At 48.9% G+C, this 26,208-nt stretch overlaps 1 protein-coding gene and 1 long non-coding RNA gene across 2 annotated transcripts in view; one reads left to right on the plus strand and one right to left on the minus strand.

The window, feature by feature from the left end:
* Nucleotides 1-26,208, minus strand: part of LOC132538011 (uncharacterized) — a 447,435-nt gene that overhangs the window by 94,711 nt on the left and 326,516 nt on the right. The window lies entirely within an intron of this gene.
* Nucleotides 12,552-22,175, plus strand: LOC103110215 (Y-box-binding protein 1-like). Its single transcript, XM_060188983.1, has 5 exons — nt 12,552-12,694; nt 15,577-15,733; nt 17,457-17,736; nt 17,875-17,989; nt 20,983-22,175. Exons 2-5 carry the CDS (start codon nt 15,584-15,586, stop codon nt 21,602-21,604), a joined length of 1,167 nt encoding a protein of 388 aa, XP_060044966.1. The 5' UTR covers nt 12,552-12,694; nt 15,577-15,583; the 3' UTR covers nt 21,605-22,175.

Here is a 26,208-nt window from a genome sequence, read left to right on the forward strand (position 1 = left end):
AGTCTGAGCTCAGGGTGCCCTCACCCAAGGAGACCACCTGTCCCCTCTTAGGCTGCCCCTGGGCCCAGAGTGACACCATAGTGGATTCTGGGGTCACTTCCTTATTGGGACTGCTGTCAGAGCCAGGGAAACAAAATCAAAAGCTCAGAATAGACGGTGATTTCTTACAAATACCTTCCCTCTCTGTCCCTACCCCTCGAGAAGTTTAAACACTCTGATGCGGCGGCTACTGAATACAGGTGCATGTGCTGGGCGTCTGGGCAACCCCTGGAGGCTCCCACATCACTTCCCTGCTGCAAGCTGACCTCTGGGACTCAGCTGGGACTCTCTGGGCCTATTTCGTCACAGCTGTGTATGAGCCCCATTTTGTCACAGGAGGACCTCTGAGGACCTGGGGACAGGAGGAGAGAGCTGTCTGGCCTAATCCCCCCCCTGCCCCGGAGGCATCTTGCCCAGGAAAGTGGAGTCCCTGGGTAGGGGCACATGCTGGTGGCCCTTCATCTCCACTGTGCCTTCTCATTGGTCAGAATCACCCCACCTCTGGAGGAGAGCCTGTCCCTCCATCCATGTCCCCTTTTTCCACTCCTGAGGTGGTCACTGTGTCCTCTGGGAAAGCAGCCCAGGCTGTTTTCAGTACCGGTACTAGTACCCAGCAGCCCCAACTCTCTTTCCCTACACAGTGTGTCTGCACACCCTCCTGCTGAGTGCCTGTGTGTGTTCTCTTGTGCCACATTTGCTTGGTGACAGCTGTGTCATTTTTGCCTGTGTCATGTATGTTTGGTCAGATCAGTGGGCCTCATGTTAGCGTATCTGGCTGTGACCTTAGGTGCCACAAACAGAGTGTGCCACTCCCAACAGGTGCCAGAGCCATACACACACACACACACACACTCACATACCACACTACACCACACAATCACACCACATACTCCATACTCACACCTTACACCAAACACACACACACACACACACACACACACACACACACACATATGACCAAAAGAAATCTCTTTGGGGTACCCCTGACATATGCAGAAGCCCACATGCTCTGCAGGAAGTGACTTCTTTGCTGAGGCAGGGTGACTAGTGGGGAAAGCTTGACCATCAAATCTCTGACCACAGCCCCATGTCCATTCCTGGAAGCAAGTGAGGAAAAAAAATGTACTTTGGGAAATGGGGTCTAGAGATGAACCTCATGTGACAGGTGACTCTGAAAAGATGGAACTGGGGAGCTGGTGGCAAGTCTGCCGACAGGACGTTGTGTGAATCCCTCCTCCACTGTCCTTCACTTGGCTGCATGCTCTGCCCCAAAACTGCATCCTGTGTCAATTTTTGTCACTTGCATCCAGGAATGGGGCTCCCTAGTCAGACAAGGATCACAGGATCAGAAGTTTTCCTTTAATTTTTATAGAAACATTTCAATTGAAGTCTTAACAATCATCCACAAATTCTTTGCTCTGTAACTATATAAGGAAGTTATTTTTAAATTTTATTTATTTATTCCCTTTTGTTGCCCTTGCTGCAATTATTATATTGTTGTCAACGTTGTTGGATAGGAGAGAGGAGGGGAAGACAGAGAGGGAGAGAGAAAGACACCTGCAGACCTGCTTCACCACCCGTGAAGCGACTCCCCTGCAGGTGGGGAGCCAGAGGCTCGAACCAGGATCCTTACACCTGTCCTTGTGCTTTGCGCCACCTGCGCTTAAGCCGCTGTGCTACCGCCCAACTCCTAAGGAAGTTATTTTTAAGAATTATTTATTCATCAGTATGAGAGAGAGAGAGAGAGAGAGAGAGAGAACAAGGACATCACTCTGGCATATGTGATGCTGGGGGTTGAACTCAGGACCTCATGCTTGAGAGTCCAGCACTCTAGACACTGTGCCACCACTGGTCCTCCAGGAAATTCCTTCCAGTATATGCTTGGGGAGGGGCAGGCACCTTTCCACTTAGGAGGTGTGTCATGAGGGCCAGGAGCTGTGCTGACAGGAATGTCCTTTGTGATGAGCACAGCCTCCGGGGGAAGCTGCAGGGCTGGAACTGTGCCCACCGACAGCCTGAAGGTCCCCAGCCACCTGGCTCTGGGCTGAAGGACCATGCAGTGAGTGAGAGGAGGGCTGGGAGGGAGCTCCGTGGACAGGAGGCTGGGCAGCTCCTGGCACCTGCCCAGTCCTGGCCTGGTGAGCACTGCTCTGGCCTGGAGACCAAGCCCCAGGGCTTCCTAGAAAGGCTGGACACTGCCCTCCCCTTGGCCCTGCTCAGTGGTGTCCTGCAGGGCGTCCTCAAGGAAGGGTCTGTCCCTGCAGATGCCAGCACCCAGCCTGCCCACATTCCTGTCCCAGGGGGAGAAGAGTCTGGAACTGGAGACTTGGAGGGACAGAGGGACAGAAGCTGAGGGTGTTCCAGAAGGGGATAAGAGACCAAGTTCAGGAATACTGACACCAGGAAGAACTAAGAGGCTCCAGCATACTGAGAGATGGAAAAGAAGAGTGTGGAGGGGCACTGTGTGCTGAGAGAGCAGAGTACAGTGGACACCAGTGAGGGAGCCTGGGTTGGGGCAGAATTAAAAAATGAAAATATATTAAAAGTAACAGGAGTCAGCTAGAAATGGTGATATCACATGTTTGTAAAAGTCCCATCATCTAAATAAATAAATAACAAAGTAGTTCTTAGTTCCTCCTCCTCCTCTTCTTCCTTCTTTACCTTCTCCTCTCCACCTTCACCACCACCTTCTCAATTGCTAGCTGAGAGGGCAGGCGTGGTGTAGCCGGCGAGGATGCCCGGACCAGACAAGCGGAGCCTCTGTTCTCTAGCTGCCTGCCTCATTCCTGCCCCTCCAAACCTTCCCCAGGCTCACAGGGAGTCTCAGTTCTCACCTGGTCCTGTCCCTGGGAGAGAGGGTAGATTAAGAAGAGGCTCTTCGGGAGTCGGGCGGTAGCACAGCAGGTTAAGCGCACGTGGCGTGAAGCACAAGGACCGGCATAAGGATCCTGATTGAGCCCCCGGCTCCCCACCTACAGGGGGTACACCTCACAGGTGGTGAAGCAGGTCTGCAGGTGTCTATCTTTCTCTCCCCCTCTCTGTCTTCCCCTCCTCTCTCAGTTTCTCTCTGTCCTATCCAACAACAATGGTAGCAATACCAACAATAATAATAAGCACAACAATGATAAAACAACAAGGGCAACAAAAAGAAAAAAATGAGCAGTGGGTTTGTAGTGCAGGCACCAAGTCCCAGTAATAACCCTGGAAGAAAAATAAAAGAAAAACACCTTACTTATAAGTGGGACCTAATAAATAGGGACAGGGAGGTAAAAAAAAAAAAAAAAAAAAAAAGGAAGGAAGGAAGGAAGGAAGGGAGGGAGGAAGGAAGGGAGGGAGGAAGGAAATTCTACTTCTGTGACAATGACTGCACTGCTAAGCATCAACCCCTCAAAGGAAGGAAGGAAGGAAGGAAGGAAAGGAAAGCAGGCTCTTCTCTTCACAGCTTTTCCTTGCTGAGAACTGCCAGATCTCTAAACTAAGTCCCATTCTTCCTTTCTTTGTTCTTTCCCTCCTTTCTCTCTCTGTTTTTTCTTGTAGCCCTCCTCACATATGCAGTCAGCCACATCATGTGACTTTTAATTTGAGAGAGAGAGGAAGAGACACCATAGCATTGCTCCACCCACCACCAGTGGGTCTTCTCAGTACCAGGGTCGCGGTGCCCTCGTGTGGTGTATCTGGGACTCAAACCCGGGCTTGCGCCTGCAAAGATGGAAGCCCAGCAGGGTGGGTGGTGCCAGGGCCCTCTCCTCTGTCTCTGGTTTTCTTCCATTCCTTCCTTTTCCTCCTCCTTCCCTCCCTCCTTCATCCCTCCCTTCTTCTCTTTCTTCCCTCCTTCCTTCCTTTCCTCCCTTTCTTTTTTTTCTTCTTTCTTTCTTTCTCTCTTTTTTGAATCCCTGCATCATCATTTCCTCTACACTCTCCCTAACTCCCCTTCTCGACTGCGCAAGGATCCGGAGTCTCTGTTCTCACTGATTCCTCGTCTGTCAGGCTTCTAACCATCTTTGGCCGAGACTGCGACTGCCTCTCACAGGACACTGCTTCCTGACCCTAGTCTGATCTGCTCTGGGGCAGAGAGGGATCTTTCTAAGTATCTGTCAGCTGAGTCAGGCCCTCCTCAGAATCCTCACAGGGCTCACTGTAATCAGCCGTGTAGACCATGGTGAACATGTGGTGGTCTGCATGGAGAAGTGCACTTTGAATGAAGAGAATAGGTAATATTGTTATTCGTCTTTGATGGGAAGAAGAGCTAAGGCTCAAGGAGATGTGTTGAGTTTTGGGGTTTGGCTATAAAAGATTCTGCTGGGGAGCAGCTGAGGCTTCCTGATCTTAACTGGGTGCACTGCTCACTTCAGTTTTCTCAACCTCCCCTGCAAGGGCAGGATGGAAAGGGGAGACTCCAGCAATGGCACGACCACCCCCTTCAAGCCCCTCAGTCTTGCCTGGAACCTGCCCCCTTGCACAAGCTGGTGGCTCTTTCTGTGTGTCTCACTGGCCCCAGGAGCTGCAGCTAACTCTGAGCATGACACAGCCTGCCCCCGGGACCAGTGCCTTCTGTTTTTAGAGGGTATCTTAGAGGGCATCATCACAGGAGGCCAGTGATGGCAAGATATTTCCACACCCAATCTCACCTCAACTTAACCGAATCTCAGGCCCAGGAGTTATCCCTCTGCAGCATTTTGCCCCACAGCAAAGCCCTTTCCCTCCCCCCTTACCCCCCACACCCAGGTCTCTTGAGTAGCAAGTAGGGGTACCTGGGTTCAGAGCTGGGTCCATGCAAAACTGCTGCCCTCATGCCTGAGGCTCTAAAGTCTCAGGTTCAATCCCCTGCACCACCATAAACCAGAACTGAGCCATGCTCTGGTAGTAATAATAATAATAATAAAACAATTTTTATATTTATTTATTTTCCCTTTTGTTGCCCTTGTGTTTTTATTGTTGTTGTAGTTATTAGTGATGTCGTCATTGTTAGATAGGACAGAGAAATGGAGAGAGGAGGGGAAGACAGAGAGGGGGAGAGAAAGATAGACACCTGCAGATCTGCTTCACTGCCTGTGAAGCGACTCCCCTGCAGGTAGGGAGCCAGGGGTTCACACCTGGATCCTTACCCGATCCTTGCGCTTTGTGCCATGTGCGCTTACTCCGCTGCACTACCGCCCAATTCCCATAAAACATTTTTTTTCAACTGCTGCCAACTTGGAAATATTCCTCAGGACAGACTGTTATGAGTTCTGAAAGAGATCAAGACTTCATATCCAGTTATCTTTTGACTCAAGAAAGTCACAGATCATTTGGAACTTAACTGAAAAAGGATTCAGGGGCCTGAGATATCTCACTCAATAGAGTGAACCCTAGCTTGAGCCCCCAAGACCCCACAGAGTACCTTGCACAGCACTGGGGGAACCTTTATGAATGGTAAAGTGGAGCTATGGTGTCTCTCCTTCTCTCTGTCTCTCTCCCTGTTTCCTTTAAAACAATTTTATGGGGGCCAGGTTGTAGCGCACATAGTATGAAGTACAAGGGCCAGAGCAAGGATCCTGGTTGAAGCCCCGGCTCCCCACCTGTAGAGGGGTGGCTTTCGCAAGCGGTGAAGCAGGTCTGTAGGTGTCTTGTCTTTCTCTTCCCTTCTTTGTCTTCCCCTCCCGTCTCACTTTCTCTCTGTCCTATCCAACAACAAAAATAACAACAACAACAAAAGGAAGAGATGGCCACCCGGAACAGTGGATTTGTGGTGCAGGCATCGAGCCCCAGAGATAACCCTGGAGGAAAATTTTTTTAAAAACTTAGTCATGTATTGGATAGAAACTGAGATGGAGAGGGAAAGAAAGGCACCTGCAGACCTGCTTCACCACTTATAAAGTTTCCTACCTGCAGCTAGGCCTTCCAGACTGCAGGAGGCTGAGGTTAAAAATTGTTTTGTTAAGGGCTAGATGGTGGCACACCTGGTTAAATGTACATTACCATGTGCAAGAACCTGGACTCAAGCCCCCTGTCCTTACTTGAAGGGGTAAAGCTTCATGGGCAGTGAAGCAATGCTGCAGGTCTCTCTCTCTCTCTCTCTTTTTTAAAGATTTTATTTATTTATTCATGAGAAGATAGGAGGAGAGAGAAACAACCAGACATCACTCTGGCACATGTGCTGCCAGGGATCGAACTCAGGACCTCATGCTTGAGAGTCCAAAGCCTTATCACTGCGCCACCTCCCGGACCACTGCAGGTGTCTCTTTTTCTTTCTATCTTTCCTTTTTTTCTCAACTTCTCTGTCATTATCCAGTAAATAAATGAATAAATAAATAAAATTAATTTAAAAAATAAATTTATTTGTTTGTTGGTTGGTTTCACCTTGGGTTGTTGGTACTAAAAGCGGTGAAGTCCAAGTTGGCCACGAACTTCAAGTCAGTCACAAATGCTTAGTATTGGGGTCCTACTGAGACTGTGTACTGACTCTAGTGGGCCTTCTGGTTCCTGATTATGATGCCTGGAGACAAGTGAAGCCCAGAGCATGAATCTGGGGTGTGGCACAACCCAGAAGCCCCATGCCTGGGGCCAAGTAAAGGTCGCAGGAGACACAGGTGAGAGCCCTGTACCCACTGCCCTAAGTCATGGGGTCTGCATCTGCAGCTGGAGTTCCTGGGGCTGTGTCTGATCACAAGAAGGTCTGCAGGGAAAAGCAGACCTGCACCACTGGGTGTGGCCGAGTCCCTGTGGCTGGAGTGACTACATGTTACAGTGTCCTGTGGGCTCTTTCTCCAGCATGGCCCCAGATCAGCATCCCTTAACCTGCTGGCACCCTCCTCTGAGTTCCTGCTCTTTCTGTATTTGGTTTGTGCCTTTGAACTTGTTGGTCCTTGGGCTGGCGGCCATTTTTTCCTTATTTTATTTTATTTTATTTATTTTTAATATTTATTTATTTATTCCCTTTTGTTGCCCTTGTTGTTTTATTGTTGTAGTTGTTATTGATGTCATTGTTGCTGAATAGGACAGAAAGAAATGGAGAGAGAAGGGGAAGACAGAGGGGAAGAGAAAGACAGACACCTGCAGACTTGCTTCACTACCTGTGAAGCAACTCCCCTGCAGGTGGGGAGCCAGGGGCTCAAAATGGGATCCTTATGCAGGTCCTTGTGCTTTGCGCCACCTGTGCTACCGCCCAACTCCCATTTTATTTTATTTTTTATAGGACAGAGTAATTGAAAGGGGAGGGGTAGACAGAGAGGGAGAGAGAAAGATAGATACTGAAGGCCTGCTTCAACAGCAGGTGGGAATTGGGGCCCAAACCTGGATTCTTCCACATGGTGCTGTGTGTGCTAACCAAACATGCCACCACCTGGACCCTGGGTTTTTCTTCTTCTTTTGTTAAGTATAAAGTTGTACCCAATTTTATAAACAATATTTCTGTTTTTTCATATTTATTTATTACTGAATAGAGACAGAGAAATTGAAAGGGAGAGAGAGAAGGAGAGAGACAGACACCTGAAGCGCTGCTTCACCACTTGTGAAACTTTCCCCCTGCAGGTGGGGACCAGGGGCTTGAACCTGGGTCCTTGTGCACTGCAATGTGTGTGCTTAATCAGACGTGTCACCGCCTGGCCCCTCAAACAAACAATATTTCTATTTCAGATACCATGTTAAAAAATTAAAAAATAAAACCTCCCTTCTAGGGGAAGTGATAGTCTCCTTTTAGAAAACTATTGTGTTGTGTGTGTGTGTGTGTGTGTGTGTGTGTGTGCGCGCGCGCGCGCGCGCGCGCACGCGCACGCATGTGTGGTCTGGGAGGTGGCACAGTGGATAAAACAATGGTCTCTTAAGCAGGAGGTCCTGAGTTCAGTCCCCGGCAGCACATGTACCAGAGTGATGTCTGATTCTCTTTCTCTCTCTCCTCCTATTTTTCTTATGAATAAATAAAATATTTAAAAAAGAAAAAAGAAAACTATTATTTTTTTAAAAAGGAAATCAGCTTGTCCTTTCATCGGACAGGCAGAACTTTCTAACTGAAATTACTACCATTTCAAATTACAGGAACATCATCAAATGTTTTTCTGTCTTGTTCTGTTTCTTTTCCAGGCTGAGAAAAGAACATAAGACTTCACCATGCTTGAGCAGTGAGTGACCTAGGCCCTACTACTGGGTTTTTTATTTAGAGGGATAAGGAGAGAGACACTATTATTCAGGAGCACCCAACCACAGTGAGGAGCGTCTCACTGCCTGGGCCCAGCTCCTAGTTAACAAGTCCTCATGATCTTTTGATTACCTTCCCCAATACTGTCTGTGCGTGGGAAGCCTCTACCACCCGAGGAAGATGGGTCCTGAAACTAGAGCAGCCTGGAATGTTCCTAGCAATGACCATAGAATGTGAGCTCAGGCCTACAGGGATGCAGAGGTTACATAAGCTCCTGTGCTGACTATGGGCCCCAGATCAAACCGACAGGGTTTACAGTTAACAACATTTATATACTTTCCCCATATTCGGGAGCTACTCTCTTCTGTTAGCGAGCAAACTCAAACCACCATCCACTGCAAGGAAGCAAAAGATGTTTATTTACGAATTCGAATCCGGGCTGAGAGGTGACTGACAGCAGTCTACCAGCTCGACCCTGAACAAGGCTCAAACCACACAATTTATAGGATTCTAGAGTACATTCTGGGTGGAGAATATGCAAAACTAGAATTCTATCACACACTCAATAGCATTTTACAGAAAACGCAGGATCCAATCATTTCAGACATTGCAATACCCTAAGCAGCCTATAAGAACTGTCTAATTTCAAGCCTTTATGCAAAATAGGGTCATCACACTTTCCCGTTGTCAGCCAAGACCACCTGGCTATCAGCTCCCTCAACCTTGAGCAAGTGGTTGGGTTTCAAGGACTTGGTTAGGCGAGCTCTTCTCTGTAAGACAAACAACAGGTGGCTTACATCTTGGGGTGTGGGTTTTGTCTAGCCCCCCTTTTTACAGGAATTTTCAACTGCAGGCAGAAAAGCAGCTATACTTATAACTCATGCTTAAAATTTTACTTAAAGCAATTCTAAAGCTACTGCTTCTAACATCTTCCCTGATGCAGCTTTCTAGTCCTTTTTTCTAACTATGACACCAACTCTCCAGACAATACCTTGGGTCCATCTGCATGTTAGCTGTGAGGCTCAGGCAACAACTAGTAAAGTCATGGGACCCTTGGAATATACCTAAAATAGACCTATTAATAGCTTTTTCCAAAAGGGAGACCCCCAAATTTCATCTGCAATATTATTGCCTGTAGGTTCATAATTAGTCAACAATTTGGGTTTATATCTTAACTCTTTTCTTTCTTTTTTTTTTTTTTTTTTTTTTTGCCTCCAGGGTTATTGCTGAGGCTCAGTGCCTGCACTACGAAGCCATTGCTCCTGGAGGCCATTTTTTCCCATTTTTGTTGCCCTTGTTGTTACCCTTGTTGTTGTCATTGTTGTTGTTGTTGTTGCATAGGACAGAGAGAAATCGAGAGAGGAGGGGAGACAGAGAGGGTGAGAGATAAACAGACACCTGCAGACCTGCTTCACCACCTGTGAAGTGATTCCCCTGCAGGTGGGGAGCCAGGGGCTGGAACCGGGATCTTCACACCAGTCTTTGCACTTTGCGCCATGTGCACTTAACCCACTGTGCTATTGCCCTACCCCCTTAACTCTTTTTTTCAACCACCGGGTTCCAGATGCTACTGTGATGTCAGCTAGACTTCCCTGGGCAGACAACCCTACTAATATGTCCTGAAGCCCTGCCCCACTAGGGAAAGAGACAGGCAGGCTGGGAGTATGGATCAACCTGCCAATGCCCATGTTTAGTGGGGAAGCAATTACAGAAGCCAGACCTTCCACCTTCTGCAACCCACAATGACCCTGGGTCCATGCTCCCAGAGGGATGAAGATTAGGAAAGCTTTCAAGGGAAGGGATTGGATATGGAGTTCTGGTGGTGGGAACTGTGTGGAATTGTACCCCTCTTATCCTATGATCTTGTCAGTATTTCCATTTTACAAATAAAAACTCCAGCTTCTTGGGGCCTGTCGGTGGCCCTAACCGGAGAGTACCCAGTTGAGAGCACATGTCATCATGAGCAAGGACCTGGGTCCAAACCCCCATCTTGGGGGAAGGGGCTAGGGAAGCTTCACCAGTGGCTGTAAGATGGAAAATTTCTTACCCTTTCCCCTTGAAAAACAGGACCTAATCAGTAAGCCACTAGTTGTTTACCAAGACCCCGTATACAGGCAAGGCTTATCAGGACCTTTGCACAAGGAAACTGTGCAAAGAAGGTTGTGGCTGATGGCGGGAGGATGTGGTGACCCTGCTCTGGCTAGGTTCTATTGGTTGTGTGGTTTTGCAATGTTTGAAATTAGCCCGTGCTTTGCTTTGAGTGGATCCTGCTTTTTGCTAGGTTTGAAATGATTGGATTCCGAGTTTTCTATAACATATTATTAGATATAGATTGATAAGGTGATGCATTCCCCCTCCCTGAGTGTATTCAAAAATCCTATAAATTGTGTGGTTTGAGCCCTGTTTGGGGTCGAGCTGGTGGATTGCTGTCAGTCACCACTCGGCCCAGATTTGAATTCGTGAATAAGCATCTTTGCTTCCTTACAGTGGATGGTGGTTTGATTTTGCTCGCTTACAGTGGTGAAGCAGAGTTGCAGGTGTCTCTTTCTCTCCTGCTCTATTGCTCCTCAATTTCCCTCTATCTTATCAAATAGAAAAAATAAAATAGCAAGTCGAGCGGTAGCACAGTGGGTTAAGCACAGGTGACGCAAAGCACAAGGACCAGTGTAAGGATTCTGGTTCGGCCCCCGGCTCCCCACCTGGAAGGGATTCGAATCACAAGTGTGAAGCAGGTCTGCAGGTGTCTATCTTTCTCTCCCTTCCTCTGTCTTCCCCTCCTCTCTCCATTTCTCTCTGTCCCATCCAACAACAACAACAGTAACAACAACAGTAACTACAACACTAAAACAACAAGGGCAACAAAAGGGAATAAACAAATAAAATTTAAAAAGAAAAGAAAAAGTAAAATCAATAAAAGGCCACTGGGAGCAGATTCTTCAGGCAGGCACCAAGCCCCAGTAATAACACTGGTGGCAAAGATAAATAAAATAAAATAAAATGCCAGCTTTCTGTGGGGAGAGTAGCCCAGTGCCTAGAATGATGGACCTGTAAAGATGAGGTCCTAGTTCGAACCCTGGTAACACCTATGCCAGAGTGATGCTCTGGTTCTCTCTCTCTCACGTTAATAAGAAAATAGATTTTTATTTAAAAAATTAAGTCAAAATAGTAAGAGGTTCCGGGAACTTTACGGCCACAGGACACATCCATGCTGGGAGGGTGGCACCACAGTGCACTGGGACAGAAGCTGCTGGACTCAGGGCCTCCCAGACCTTGCTCTGTGAGCCATTTTATCTGGCGCTTATCTGTTGTTTGTTTTTCTGTTCCCACCAGGGTTTTCAATGGAGCTCAGTGCCCGCATGATTCCTGTACTCTAGGCAGACTCTTTTGTTTTTGTTTTTTTAGATAGAGCATGAGAAACAGAGAGGAAAGACACCATACCACAGCTTCATGGCTCATGAACCTTCTTCATACAGATGCGTCCATGAAGAGGCTGGGGGCTCAAACACAGGCCCTTGCACATGGTAAAGTGTGGACTCTACTGGGTGAGTTACCTCCCAGCCCCCATCTCTATTCTTGATCAGAACCCCAAATAAACTATAAAACAGGGCTGGGTCAACTGCACAATGTTCTGCAAAAGACTCTTATGCCTGAGTCTGAGGTCCCAGGTTTAACTCCCAGCACCACCGTAAGTCAGAACTGAGCAGTGCTCTGGTCTCTTTCTCTCTCTCATTAAAATAGAAAAACAGAAACTGTAAAGCAAAGCGTTTTCCTGCGTCCACTCCAGTAAACTGAACCCAAGGAGAGAGCCGCAGAAACATGGACTTTGTCACATAAGCAGACAGGAAGTGTGTGCTGATGGGGGGGGGGGGCAGCCCTGTGAGCTTCCCTTTATCATGAGCTCTGATGCACTTGGTTGTGGCGGGAGGGGGAGGTATGCAGGGATCAAGCACAGAACTGACAATGCAAACACACCTGTCTCTCAACTTCTGCAGATGCAGAGAAACGCAGTAGGTGCAGATCTGGTCTGGGTGCAGGGGTAGGGGTGTGCTGAGATCTCTAGTCTGCCATCTGCCCCCAGCCCTCAGCCCCGAGGCGTCTCAACCCTCAAGCATCCCGGCTAGGTCCCACTTCTTTCTTTCTTTCTTTCTTTCTTTCTTTCTTTCTTTCTTTCTTTCTTTCTTTCTTTCTTTCTTTCTGTCTCTCTCTCTCTCTTTCTCTCTCTCTCTCATGTAATTTAACACAACCTTGCTTGCACTTCTGGGCGCTGATGCTGGGGTGCTTGGGGGTGCGGTGGGGATGGCGCGGAGTGAGAGAAGGCGGAAGATGGGTTTGAAACTGAGGAAGTGAGCCACCCGAGGGCCCTCCCACCCTCGGCTCCCAAGCAGGAAGGAGGTGGGGCCTTGGCCAAGCTGGCTCTCAAATAAAAGATATTCTAAACCCCACGGCCTTGGAGAGGAAGTACAACCCCAGCGCGCGCCGGAGACAAATCGCAAGGCAGGGACAAGCCCGCCCTGGAGGCTGTAGCCAGAGACCCAGGACCAGGTACCGCTGGCCACGTTGGCCCTCCTGCCCTCCTCTCCGCAGTGCCTTCCTTCATGGGTCCTGCCATGTCTGCCCCCTGCATCCCTGCCTGCTTCACTCCCTCTCTGAGCTCCCCTTTGCAGAGCCCACTTCCATCTGGAGGCTTCGCCCCACCCTTGCTATGGGCCTCCTGCACTCCCACTCAGTCCTGATGCCTCCCCACCACCACCACTCTCAGATTTCCCAGGTGCAGCTGCACCTGCCTGGCAGTGTGGGGTCCTCAGGAGGTCTGGTGCTCTGCTAATCTGCATGAGGCCCCAGGAGCCAGAGGTTCAATCCTTGGCATCACTGTAAGTCAAAGTTGAGTAGTGCTCTGGTCTTGGTCTCTGGTTAAAATAAAGAAATAGATCTTGAGAAGGAAAGGAAGAGAGAAAGGGTGACAGAGGCAGTTTGGTGACTTCTGTTTAGAGCCCTTTGATCGGTTATCTGAAATACTGACACATGAGACACACTGAATGGGAGAAGAGTTTTCTGAGACCAGAAGGTAAATCCTGTCTCCCAGGACTGTCTCAGTTCTGAGGAGATCAGTCCATGTGACTGTTCACAACTACTTCTGCAGTGAGGGGATCGAGCTTCACAGTGACGCCAGTAGCAGGAGAAATGGTCACATTTTTCTTTTAACTCGACAGAAAAGAAAGTCACACCCCACCACTCAGGCTTCCAAGACTGAGACTCCAGGTTCAGCTCTCCCAGTGATACCATAAACCAGAGCTGAGCAGTGCTTTGCTCTCTCTCTCTCTCTGTATCTCTCCCCATTTCTCTCTCTATCCCCTCCTCCCTCGTTAAAAGTAAGTCAGTTTAAGACGGGCAAAGTAAATCACTTGGATACTGGTCTGTTTTGCTATGTGTGTGACCCAGGTTCAAGCTGAGCCATCGCCACATTGCAGGAGACTTTGGTTCTGTGCTTCCCCCCCTCTCTCTCTGGGGGAAAAAAAAAGCCCCCAGCTACTCACTAGTGTGCGTTGCTTCACTAGTAAGGAAGCAGGTCTGCAGGTGTCTATCTTTCTCCCTATCTCCTCCCCTCTCAATTTCTGCCGGATAGAAAGAGGAAAAAAAAAAACGGCTTCTGGAAGCAAGGGATTGGCACCGAGTGCTGGCACCGAGCCCCAAATATAACCTTGGAGGAAGAAAAAGGTTTGAAAATAAATGTTTTTGAAAGACCTCTCACTCCTTAGAGGTCTCTGAAGGTAGCAGCTGGCCCGAGCCTCCTCAGGACTGCATCATAGCCTGCTCTGCCCACAGCTCTATGGCCAGTCCCCTCCTCCATTCAGTGAGGACAGTCCCCATGCGGATGGAGAGGACTGGGTGAATGTGGACCTCTAAGAGCAGCCTGTGCTTGTGAAGTGAGCTGCTAGCCTTATTATGTTCTAAACAGAACACAGGTGGAAGGACAGGAATGAATCGAACTAACATGTTAAGAAAAACGGTCAGTTAGGGGTGGAAGAATTCCTGTTTCTTCTGTTTTTTTTTAAATTATTGGGGGATGGGTAGGCAGAAAATTGGGTGAGGAAGGGGTATAGCAGGACAAGTTCAGGGCTGAGGAGGGTTGAGGGGAAGTACATACCCAGGGCCTAGGGGGCTGTGTTGAGGAAATGGCCAGTTTCAACTGAAAAGGTCCAATGATAGCTAGACAAAGCAATATGTATGTATATGTATATGTACATCATGCGAAAGAGTTTCACCCAAGGCAGAGAGAAGCCAGAGCACCACACCAGCACATGGCAGTGCTGGAGCTCAAACCCAGGGACCTCAGGCATAAAAGTGCAATGCTCTGAGGCTGGATAGTGGCATTCCCAGTTGAGTACACACATTACTATGCACAAGGACCCAAATTCAAGCCCCCAGTCCCCACCTGCAGAGGGGAAGCTTTGCAAGTGGTGAAGTAGTGTTGCAAGTGTCTCTCTTTCTGTCTCCTTATCTCTCTGTCCCTATCCAATATATAAATGAGTAAGTAATCCAGCACTCTACTAACTGAGCCATTTCCCTAGTCACACAAAGCATCCATTAGCCCAAGTGATGATCTGACGCCCAGAAACAGCCCTCGCTCCAGCTTCAGTAGGTGTAAGCCCAATGTGCACACCTGTTACAGAGCAGTGCTCCTACAGAGAAGACAAGTTGTTTCTGTCAGAGGCTAAGTTTCTTGACAAAGGGTTATGGGGGTTTTTGTTTGGTTTTTGTTTTCCTAAATTATGTTATAGGGTTTCATTGCTGCTGTTGCTTTTAATCTCTCTGCTTCCTAAATCACCCACAGAATGTTGACACCATCTATGCTGGGGGTGGTGGGTGGTACAGAAAACTAGAACTGATTTATTTATTGCCACCAGGGCTATCCCTGGGGTTTGGTGCCTGCACAACCCCACTGCTCTCAGTGGAGTTGTTTGTCTTACATAGAGAGTGAGAGACAGAGAGGAGAGACACCTGCAGCACTGCTTGCTCCACTGCTCGAGACAATTCCCCTCTGCAGGCGTAGACCGGGGGGCTTGAACCCAGGATTCTGGATCATGGTGATGCATGTGTTCAAGTGGATGCACCACCATGTAGATAATTGTGTCTTAAGTCACTGTCATGACATCTAAAAATGTATCCCAGAGATGCAGAAGTTACTGCGCACATTTCATTTCCCAGGGTTCTTTGGCATAAGCCAGGGGGTGCCAAGGCTGGCTGAGAGCAGGCATTACCCAGGTCCTCGGAGCTGCTCACAGGCCAGGACATGCCTGCTCTGATTGTCCGCCCTCCTGGCTCCTTTACCTGCTGGGCCAGAGAAGGGTATCTCTGTCTGTTCCCCCCAGCCTGGTATAACCGAGGAACATTGTGCATTTTTCTGTTCTTTCCTTTGCCCCCAGAAACGTAATGATGCGGTTATACCAGAAAACCTTCTATCACTACTTCAAAAACCTACCCTATGCCTATAATCGGAATTACACCTACCTCTGCTGCCAAGTGGCTCCAGTTAGCGGTGGCTCATCTGTCCCCTGGCACACGAGGATCTTTCGAAACAAGGTATAGCCTTTCACAGGCAGGGGCGAGGACACCTGGGGACGTGGTACATCCTATGCCAACTCGAACCACTCTGATGCACGGCCCTCTCTTTTCACGGGGCCCAGACTATGCAAAGCCTGTTTGGGGGAGAGGCCCAGTATAGTCTGGGGGCCACTATATTTCGAGCCCCCAGTTTAACATGGGAGTCACTGATGTCCTTGAACTTGTTCCCGTGCCCAGCGTTCAGGAAGCTAAGGAAAGCCCATGGGATTCATACTGAAAGTAGATGAGGTGAGACATCTAAGACTCTTGATTTCAACATACAAACAATATGCAAACATCCTCCTCGAGATGGTCTTCACCCCCATTTCCACAGGCTGACACTAGGGTGAATTCTTTGCACTCATCCCAAGTCTTGTTTCTGGGGAGTCGCGTGTCTAGTGCTCAGCACTCGAGCAGTTAGTTGGTGGTTCCTGGGTGGGCATGATTAAGTTCCTCCTAGTTGAGAAAGTAACTTGAGTTTGAATTTTTAAAAGTAGGCACATCCAGGATCTTGGGGAGGGCATATGCCTTGCCATGTGAACAGCTCCAGCTTGAACCCTGGCACCCCATGTGAGTAACTCAGTGACATGAGGGAAGCTGGTTATGTGGTGTCTCTCTCTGCCCATCTTGTCTATCTGAATGGAAAAATCAACTCAGGAACAGAGAAATCACACAAGTGAGGCCTGGGCTCCACACATACACAACTGGTAGGCACAGCTATGAAACTAAAGCAGACTTTACTAAGGGTAACATATGCAAGGGTCTTGGCGATGGAGATGCTGCTCAGGTTTTCGGTTAGAGAGAAGACTCACACCTACCCTTCTTGTAATAGGCTTAAGAATATCTTAGGTTGGGGAGATAGCACTATGATTATGCAGAAGACTTTTCATGCTTGAGATTCCAAAACCCCAGGTTCAGTCCCCTACACCACCATAAGCCAGAGCTTAGCAGTGCTCTGGTGAAAAACAAAACAAAACAAAAAAACCCAAGCAAACAAAAAAGATCAACTAATAATCGGACTGTATAAATAAACTGATGCTAAACACCAGAAACATGTCACGATTAATGCTTGTGTTTGTGGGTTAAAGAACGCTGTGTGCCATGTTAGTACCTACTACACATGTGCTGACCTTACTCCTGGAATATGGTTCCCATCGCTCAGCGGTGGTATTTGCTTATATGAAAATGAAGCCCTTTCTGCACAGGTGCCCCTATGGGAACACTACAGCCCTCCCTAGAGACCTCGTGCAAGGCCAAGTTCAGGATGCTTGCTAAGAGAATAAATGAGGGGCTGGGCAGTGGTGCATCTGGTTAAGTCCACATCTTACCATGCACCAGGATCCAGATTCAAGCCCCCGGTCCCCACCTGCAGGGGGAAAGCTTCACAATCGGTGAAGCAGGGCTGCAGGTGTCTCTCTGTCTCCATCCACCTTCCCTTTCAATGTCTCTCTGTTCTATCAAATTAAATAAAGTTTAAAAAAATTAAAGAGAATAAATGGTAGAATGGATCATGGAGTGCATGGGTGAATGACAAAATTTTTTTTAAAAAAGTGAGGAGGGGTATAGAGAGGGAAAAAGAAATGATGCATCACTGATGGCAGGCCCAGGATCCTATCCCTGTCCCTGCCCGTCTCTCCATTCTGTAGTGCTGCCATACCATCCTGCCAACCAGGCCTCCCCTTTCCTTCTGCACCCCACCCAGGGCTTCAGAGATGGCACCTACCAACACGCAGAACTCCAATTCCTCCACTGGTTCCCGAGCATATTGAACGGTCATGAGCATTACCATGTTACCTGGTTCATATCCTGGAGTCCCTGCTTCTTCTGTGCAGAGCAGGTGGTCAACTTTCTGCTGAAGTACAAGAACATTACCCTGAGTATTGCCATGGCCCGCCTCTATCACTTCATGAAGCCAGAAAGCCGTGATGGGCTTCGGATGTTGTACCAACAAGGGGTCAAGCTGAAAATCATGTCCTTCCAAGGTGAGGGGGGTGGTGCTGGGCACAGGACCATGAAGAGACTGGCACACCCCAGGGAGAGCAAGTGATATACTGAGGTAGGGAGACGGTGTGATCCGAGGGGTGTGGGGGGAGACCCTACTGCTCTCTCACCTCTTTCAGACTTCAGAAACTGCTGGGAAGACTTCGTATACCATCAGAACAAGGATTTCAAACCTTGGAAGATGCTGAATAGAAATCATAGGCATTTTGATGACGAGCTCCGTAAGATTCTCAGGTGAGGGAGGGCTTCTTCAGTCCCTGCCCCCCCCCCTCCTCTTCGTCACTCTGGAGCCCACTTCCCCTAGTCTAAATAAAATGTCCCCCTCCTTCCCTAAACACCCCCTCCCTCCAAACACACACCTGGCTATTCCCACTTCTGCATGTTGACAAAGCTTGGCTATGAACAGAACATAAATGGGTGTAGGCAAATGTGCACATGAGCGTCAGGGTTTGAGAAACACCCTTCAGGACAGACATGGCCAGCAGGACCACACTCACTGCTCAGTCTCTGCAAGCAACTCCATACAGGGAAGGAGCAGCAGAAGCCCGTGTTCCTCCCACAGCTTTGGAGGCAGGAGTCCAAGATCAAGGCTGTTCTTCTCCTGGGAGGCTGGGGTGGGGGGCGGGGGCGGGGGCGAGGGGAAAGGTCATTCTGTCCTTGACTTGCAGAAGACCACTTTCTCTTTGTGTCCTCATTTGGCCTTTTCTCTCTGTGACCCAGGAGAGCCACTGTGGTCCCTCTGTGTACCCCAATTTCCTCCTCTTATTTACTTATTTATTTTATTTTAATGAAAGAGAGTATTAATGAGATACCAGAGCACTGCTGAGCTCTGGCTTGTGGTGGTGCTGGGGGTAGAAACTGGAAACGCAGAGCCTCAGAAATGAAAGTCTTTTGCAGAACCAGTATGCCGGCTGCCTGGCCCTAATTTCCTCCTCTTATAAGGATGTCAATCAACAAGGGCCACCCAAGGCCCTCCCTTTATAACCTCTGTGTAGGCCCTGTCTCTAGAAGTCACACTCTGAGGACTGTCACGCCTGGTCAGCCTACACAACCACGAGGGTCTTTTCTTTCCTTTTTTTTTTTTTTTTTTTTTAATTTTGTTATTTATTGGAGACAAATAAAGTGAGAGGCAAGGGGGAAATAGAGAGCCAGAGAGACAACTGCAGCCCTGCTTCACCACTCGTGAAACTTTCCCCCTGCAGGCAGGGACCAAGGGCTTTAACCCTGGTCCTTGCTCAACTGTTATGTATCACTTAACCGGGTCCACCCCCACCCTCACCCCCTTGAGGCCCTTTCTGAGCTGAGCAGAGATGATGTCTGCGGGACCCTTCTTCTGTGGGTCTGTCTGCCCAGAGCTGACTCGGCTGCTTTCACTCCAGCCCCTCCACTCCTGTCACACCATTATCATCTCATCACACCCCATCCACCTCTGTTCATCCTGAACCCCATTCCCAAATCAGTGGTGGAGGGGAAGCTCTGGGATGGTGAAGGAGAGCGATAAAACAAATCAACTTATGGTGAACCTCCCATGAAAAGATGTTTTTAGACAAAAAAAAAAAAATTAATTAAGATTGACTTAATTAAGGGGACTGAGATTATCAAGAACTTTTCCAAAAAGCAAGATGAGGAGTGGGAGGGATGCCTAGAATCGTGTGCGCTCAATCCGTCGCCCGCCACCTGGCCGGGGCTACCTGGAATCGGACAGAGCAGAGATGTGCAGCTCAGACATGCAGCGAGACAGGGCTGGGCGCAGGCCAACTTCTGAGACATGCTGGGGGAGGTTCCAGCCTCGGGGGCCTGAGCTGCGTAGTCCAGCGAGAAGGCAGCCCGGGGCCAGCCTGACACAGTGGCAGCTAGGCAGAAAGGCATGGAGGAAGGAGGTGCCAAGGTGTCCAGTTTGGGCTACACCCACAGAATCACTAGAAGGCCTGGGAAATAGCTCCCCTGGTAGAGCGGACACTTAGCATGTGCAGGTTCAAGCCCCTGGCTATCACATGGGAGCAAAGGAGAAGCCTCACAAGTACTGAGTTAGCACTACACTATCTCCTCTCTGCCTCTCACTCTCTGTATCTGGAAAAAAGAAAAACACAATAAATAAGTGTCCAAAAGAAATAAAATAAAGCATCACAGTGGAGGGTATCTTGGGTTCCACGCTATTTCTTCCTCTGACCTTGGGCATCTTGGTGGGAAATCCTCTCCCACTGCTGCCTGGGGGTCTAGGACAGGATCCCAGTGTGCTGGCTGCTTCTGCTTCTCTGCCTCAGTGACCCGTTTATGCATCCTCCCAGGAGTGCATAGACCTCCAGGCACAGAGGGACTTGGATGGGGTCTGCTCACTCTTCATTACTGTGATCAGCAAAGCAGGCCAAAGGGGTGGGACTCAGAGATCCATGGACCCCTGCACGTCTGCTGGCATCTCTGCTCGCAGGGGTTCTCCAGGCTGTCCTTAGGGGAAGACCAAGGAAGGTTTCGGCCTCCTGTTACAGCCTTCCTGCTACTGGGCAGCAGGAGGATGCTTTTAGCTTTCTATGTTTGACCAACATCTTGGTGTGCAGATAGAGTTCTCTTTCCTGAAAGGGTCCAGCTCATTCTGGAATCTTCCACTGGCTGTAGCCTCGGAACATCAGGGCAGATGGGGGTTCCTGGTTCCTCCAGCCTCCTGCACAAGCTCTTGTTACACCTGGGCCATTGCAGGTGGGCTGGGGGAGGGAAGGGGGGCTCAGTCAAGTGAGAAGCTGGGAGAGGTCCATTTGGGACTCATATTTGGTGTAACCTAGACCTACAGTGGCAAATAGCTGCCCATAGATTTCCTCCAAGGGTCCTAGGACTCTGCTTCCTCAAGGTGTACCATTTTGGTTTTGATCTGAGGTCTTGGTGGACCCTGGCCAAGGCCAGGAGGAAGCTCTCAGAATGCACACTTGAAATGCAGGTCCTCAGTCCCTAACTTGAGAGGTCTCCTGGGGCAAGATGCCTTCCTGTATCCCCACCCTCACTCTCTTCAGAGAATACTGAGGAAGCAGGAGGCCCAGGGAGAAGGTGCAGCTAGGTCTCCTACATGGTACCCCAGCTCTGCTACTTACTTGCTGTGTGACCTCTGGCGAGTATCATAGCCTGTCAGTGCTAGGACCTTCCCTGAACTGGCAGGATACCTATTCTCTTCTCTCTATGCTATTGGGGTGCCTAGAGGATGGGGTGCAGCATCTATTCAACATACCTGTCTTCTCCAGGACCAGTTCAGACAGCAGCAGTGCAGGGAGCAGCCCCACACTGGCAGCAGGCACCCAAGGGAACGAGAAGGTCATTGCAAGAAGGATTCTGGGAACGGTGAAGTGGTTCAACGTGAAGAATGGCTATGGCTTCATCAACAGGGATGACACTTTGGAAGATGTGTTTGTCCACCAAACTGCCATAACCAAGAACAACCCCAGGAAGTACCTTCGCAGTGTGGGAGATGGAGAGTCTGTGGAGTTTGATGTGGTTATAGGGAAAAAGGGCACGAAAGCAGTGAATGTCACGGGCCCCGGAGGCGTGCCAGTGCAAGGCAGCAAATATGCACCGGACAGGTACAGGTATGGCTGCCCACACCACAGGGGCCCTCCACGCACTTACCTGCAGAGCCGCCAGCATAGCCAGAGCCAGGGGCGCAGCACAGGGCGGGGGAGGGCTCTGATGGGCCAAGTCCAGCAGCCCCCGCCCTACCCCGGGCAGTGGTTTGCACCTTGCTACATGCTGAGGCCCTGTGGGCCGAGGCCACAGTACCCCATCCCTCCTGCGCGGAGAGCCCTGATGACCCGTGCTGATTATCAGCAAGGTCGACCTATGAGGCAAAGCGTGTATCGGGGTTACTGACCACAATTCCACCAGGCCCCCCTCACCAAAGACAACTGAGAGAGAGGTAGTCTAGAGAGGACGGCAGTGAGGAAGACAAGAACAGGTCAGCAAGTGAGACCTCAGGCTGCAGCCACCATCTATAACTTCAATGATCATTGCAGAAAACCCCGAACTACAAGGTGGTAAAGAGACAAACGCAGCCCAGCGTCGCCACCACTGTCCGGTTGAGTCATCCAACAAGACAAAATGAGCGTGAAACTGCTGCTGTGAGAAGTGAACCGAAGGCCTTGCTTTTTGCCCAGTGGCCAGACAGCCAGAACTATCTGCCTTATCTGTGTAGCCTGGGTTTTTATGTTATTTTTTTTACCTAAAAACTTCCCCTTTTTTACATTTCTTTATTTGGAACTAATGGTTTACAGTCAACAGTAAAATACAATAGTTTGTACATGCGTAAAAAACTTTTTTATATATATAATGATGGACCTGTTAAAAAAGAAAACACTGGTTTTTAAATTGTTTCCTATCTGATCAAGTTGAGATTTTTCTTAAGGCCTCCCTTTTTAATTTGTAATAAAAGTTTACAACTGGATTTTTGTTTTCAAGAAAACTCAGCTGCAAGCACCTAAGAAGAAGGGTCTTAAGTACTTACCTATGTTAAAAAGAGGCTTAAGGGAGTCCGGCAGTAGCACAGTGGGTTAAACGCATGTGGCGCAAAGCGCAAATTCGGGCATAAAGATCCCGGTTTGAGCCCCCGACTTCCCACCTGCAGAGGAGTCGCTTCACAAGTGGTGAAGCAGGTCTGCAGGTGTCTTATCTATCTCTCCCCCGTCTTCCTCTCTTATCTTCATTTCGCTCTTTCCTATCCAACAAAGATGACAGCAATAATAACTACAACAATAAAAAAAAGGGCAACAAAAGGGAATATATATATATATATATATATATATATATATATATATATATATGCTTAAAAGAGGGGAGGAATTTTATCTACTTATTAATGAGAGTGAGACAGAGCCTCACTTAGGCATATGTGGTGCCAGTGATCAAGCTCAGGACCTCGTGCTTACAAGTCCAGTGTTGTGCCACCTTCTGGGCCACTCTGAAAATGTATTTTAAAGACTTGTACAGTTTTGCAAAGCATGCTCTGCTCTGTAAAGGGAAAACTTCAAAACAGCCACACTAATTGCTTCGTGTGAAAACACCAAGGACAAAATGTTGACTTGGCCTTTAAATACTCCTTCAAATTGTTTCCATTCTATTTACATCTTTAGCTATTGAAGGGCAGAGTTCATGGTGTGTGTCATTCAGATAGTGAGCTTGTCTAAAATGTGTACTATCTTGGCCTTGAAGGTCTGGGCTTGATGGGGGGTTCCCCAGAATATGGGAACTTTTTTTTTTTTCCCTCCTCCAGGGTTATTGCTGGGCTCGGTGCCTGCACCATGAATCCACCGCTCCTGGAGGCCATTTCCCCCCTTTTGTTGCCCTTGTTGTTGTAGCCTCGTCCCCCAAAGAGAAGGGAATGGGGTTGAGGTACCAGCAGGTGTGGAGCTCAGCCAGGTGCATGAGGCAGGGAGATGCCCATTCTCTTTTATTTTTTTAAATATTTTTATTATCTTTGTTTATTAGAGACAGCCAGAATCGAGAGGGTAGGGGGAGCTAGAGAAAAAGAGATAAAGAGACATTTACAGCACTGCCTCACCACTTGCAAAGCTTTCCCCCTGCAGATGGGGGCCAGGGGCTTGAACCCGGGTCCTTGCACATTGTAACATGTGTGCTCGAGGCTCTGGGTTTAATCCCCAGCACCACCTGGCTCCCCTAGATGGCCGTTCTCAGCATTAAAACCTACACAGGGTCCCAGGTTCAATCCCTAGCACCACCATCAGCCAGAGCTGAACAATGCTTTAGTCTTTCTGTTTTTCTCTCTGTATCTCTCTCATTAGAACAAAATATTTTAAAAAGAGAAACCCCTACAGCTGGTGTCATGCCCACAGTGGCCTTACAGGGTGCTTCAGTGAGTGCTCTGCCAGGCTTGTGGCAGAGCTCACACTTTTCCAGCCGACAAACAAAGAGTAGCCCTCCTTTGCCTCCCTGTGTTCAGGCTGGAAGGACAGACAAGGCTGGTGGAAGTGGAGGCAGCTATAGGTGCCAACCACCAAGACAGTCCCCACCTTGGGGCAATTAGACTGTGGTCAGGCACATCCTCATTAACAAGAAGTATGCCAGTCTGGAGAAAGCCCAGGCAGGAGGAAAGTACCCAGTGGGCTTAAGCAGAGCTCTCCCCACCGGAGCATAATCTGCATGAATTAGCATTGTGGTTTGCATCGATATGCATCTGTGGGCAAGCCGGTGACATCAGAGGACTCTCTCTGTAGCATCACTGTTTCTATTTCCTGTGCCACAGAAACACAATGACTCTAGTCAGTGAAGAGACCTTCCACCAGCAGTTGGATAGCCAGCCCAGGCCCCGAGGCCCTTCTGCTGCTAAAGACCTATTTGTGCTACTAGCTGAAGCTGCTCTGTGGCCCATGGTTGACAAAGGCTACTTTCAAAACGTGGTGTCAATGGTCTGGGTGGGGGCAGGCAGAGGCTAGCCCTATGTGGTGTGCAGACGGGGCTGAGGCTATGTCAGGGTGAGTCTAGCTTCCCTGGACCTCGATGGTTGTTCTCTCATCTCTGGGCCTCCAAGAATCTGTTTCTTGTAGCAGAAGGCCTTCCTGCTCTTCTGACAAGTTGATGCTTACTGTCCTCCAGACTTCAGTCCAGAACTCAGCACTTAACACCTCCAAAAAGCTCTCCATCACTTACACCTGCCCCGTCCCAGTCCACTGCCACTCCAGCCTTCTTGGGAAGCCTGATTCTAACTGCTCTGAGCAACTTCCCAAGCAAGTGGGGGGAAGGTTAGGTTTGCAGTGTTTGGGCCTGAGCCAAGGGGTTGCTAGTCTATTTCCCCTTCTATAAACCCTGGTTCAATTTGGATTGAGCTTTGGATGTTTTGGGAAAGTGGAATAAAAGGATGGGTGAATGAATGAATGAGATTTTTTCTCTGGCCTGAGCAAGTTCACACACTCAGAAAGTCACAGGTCACTCTGTCCTTAAAGTGACCTCTGGCTTCTACCTTCTAACCCTCCCTTCTTTTCCTGGGATCCTCCTCAGAAAAGGCGCCTTATTAAGAAGATCAGATCCCTGGAGGCGGACAATGAAGTCGCCTGCCACATCCTGTGCGGCACCTGCGCCACCTATGCAGGGAAATGAGGGGAGTTCAGGGAGGCCGCCCCTGCTGGATTCTGCATGAGTCTCCCGTCCCGTCTCCCGTGTGCACTTGCACTGGCGCTGGCGGTTCCAACAAGTGCAGCCCTCGCATCCTTGTGGCCGGCATGCAGGCACAGGCAGGAAGAAGAATCCTGAGGGAAAGACCACCGGTGGGGGCAGGAGGTAGGAGAGGCTGGACAGGAGGGATGGTGGCCCTGCTGAAATCCGAGATGTGATCCCACCCGGAAGGAGAAATTCTAAGGAAAGAGACTGGTGGCCAGGAAAAGGCAGAGCAGGGAGGGGAGCGGAGGCGTTTGCTGCTTCCAGTCCCGAGCTGATTGAAAACTCCTCTTTCAACACAGACTTTTTTTTTTACGCATAAAATGTTTTTCTTTTTTTTATATTTATTTTCCCTTTTGTTGCCCTTTTTATTGTTATAGTTATTATTGTTGTTGTTACTGATGTCATTGTTATTGATGTCGTAGTTGTTGGATAGGACAGAGAGAAATGGACAGAGGAGGGGAAGACAGAGAGGGGAAGAGAAAGACAGACACCTGCAGACCTGCTTCACCACATGTGAAGCGACTCCTGGCAGGTGGGGAGCCGGGGGCTCGAACTGGGATCCTTACGCCCGTCCTTGCGCTTTGCACCACGTGTGCTTAACCCGCTGTGCTACCGCCCGACTCCCAAATGTTTATTTTCTTTCTCTCTTTTTCTATCTCTTTGTCTTGCCTCTAGGATTATCGCTGGGAGTCAGTGCCAGCACTACAAATCCACTGCTCCTAGTGTCCATTCCCCCCCCCTTTTATTGGATAGGACAGAGAGAAATTGAGAGAGGAGGGGAAGAAAAGGAGAGAAAGACAGACACCTGCAGACCTGCTTTACTGCTTGTGAAGCTGGGGGCTTGAACCCAGATCCTTACATTAGTGCTATGTGCACTTAACCAAGTGCACCACCGCCTGACACCCTTCTTCCCATTTTTATTTGTGATTAATAATGTGTTATAAGATTGTAAGACTCTAAAATATAGTTCCACACCACACCCACCACCAAAGTCCCTATCCTCCTACCGCCCAAGGATAACCACCAAGTTCTCACAAAGTTTTAGCAATGGTTTGCTTGCTTCTGGTTTTTGTTTTTGTTTTCCTTCACGTCATGTCTATGAGCTCTTTAAATTCCACATGTGAGTGAAGCCTTTGGGGCTTCAGCTCCCCCTTTCACACTCCTCTCCTTGCTGTCTCCCCACTGCCCCCCACCCGTCATGCTCTTTTCTCCTATTTATTATTGGACAGAGACAGAAGTTGAGAGGGAGGGGAAGATAGAGAGGGAGACAGAGAAACACCCTGATTCACCACTCTTGATGCTTTCTC

Source organism: Erinaceus europaeus, chromosome 4 (genome assembly GCF_950295315.1).
Source record: "Erinaceus europaeus chromosome 4, mEriEur2.1, whole genome shotgun sequence".
Classification (NCBI taxonomy): Eukaryota; Metazoa; Chordata; class Mammalia; order Eulipotyphla; family Erinaceidae; genus Erinaceus; species Erinaceus europaeus.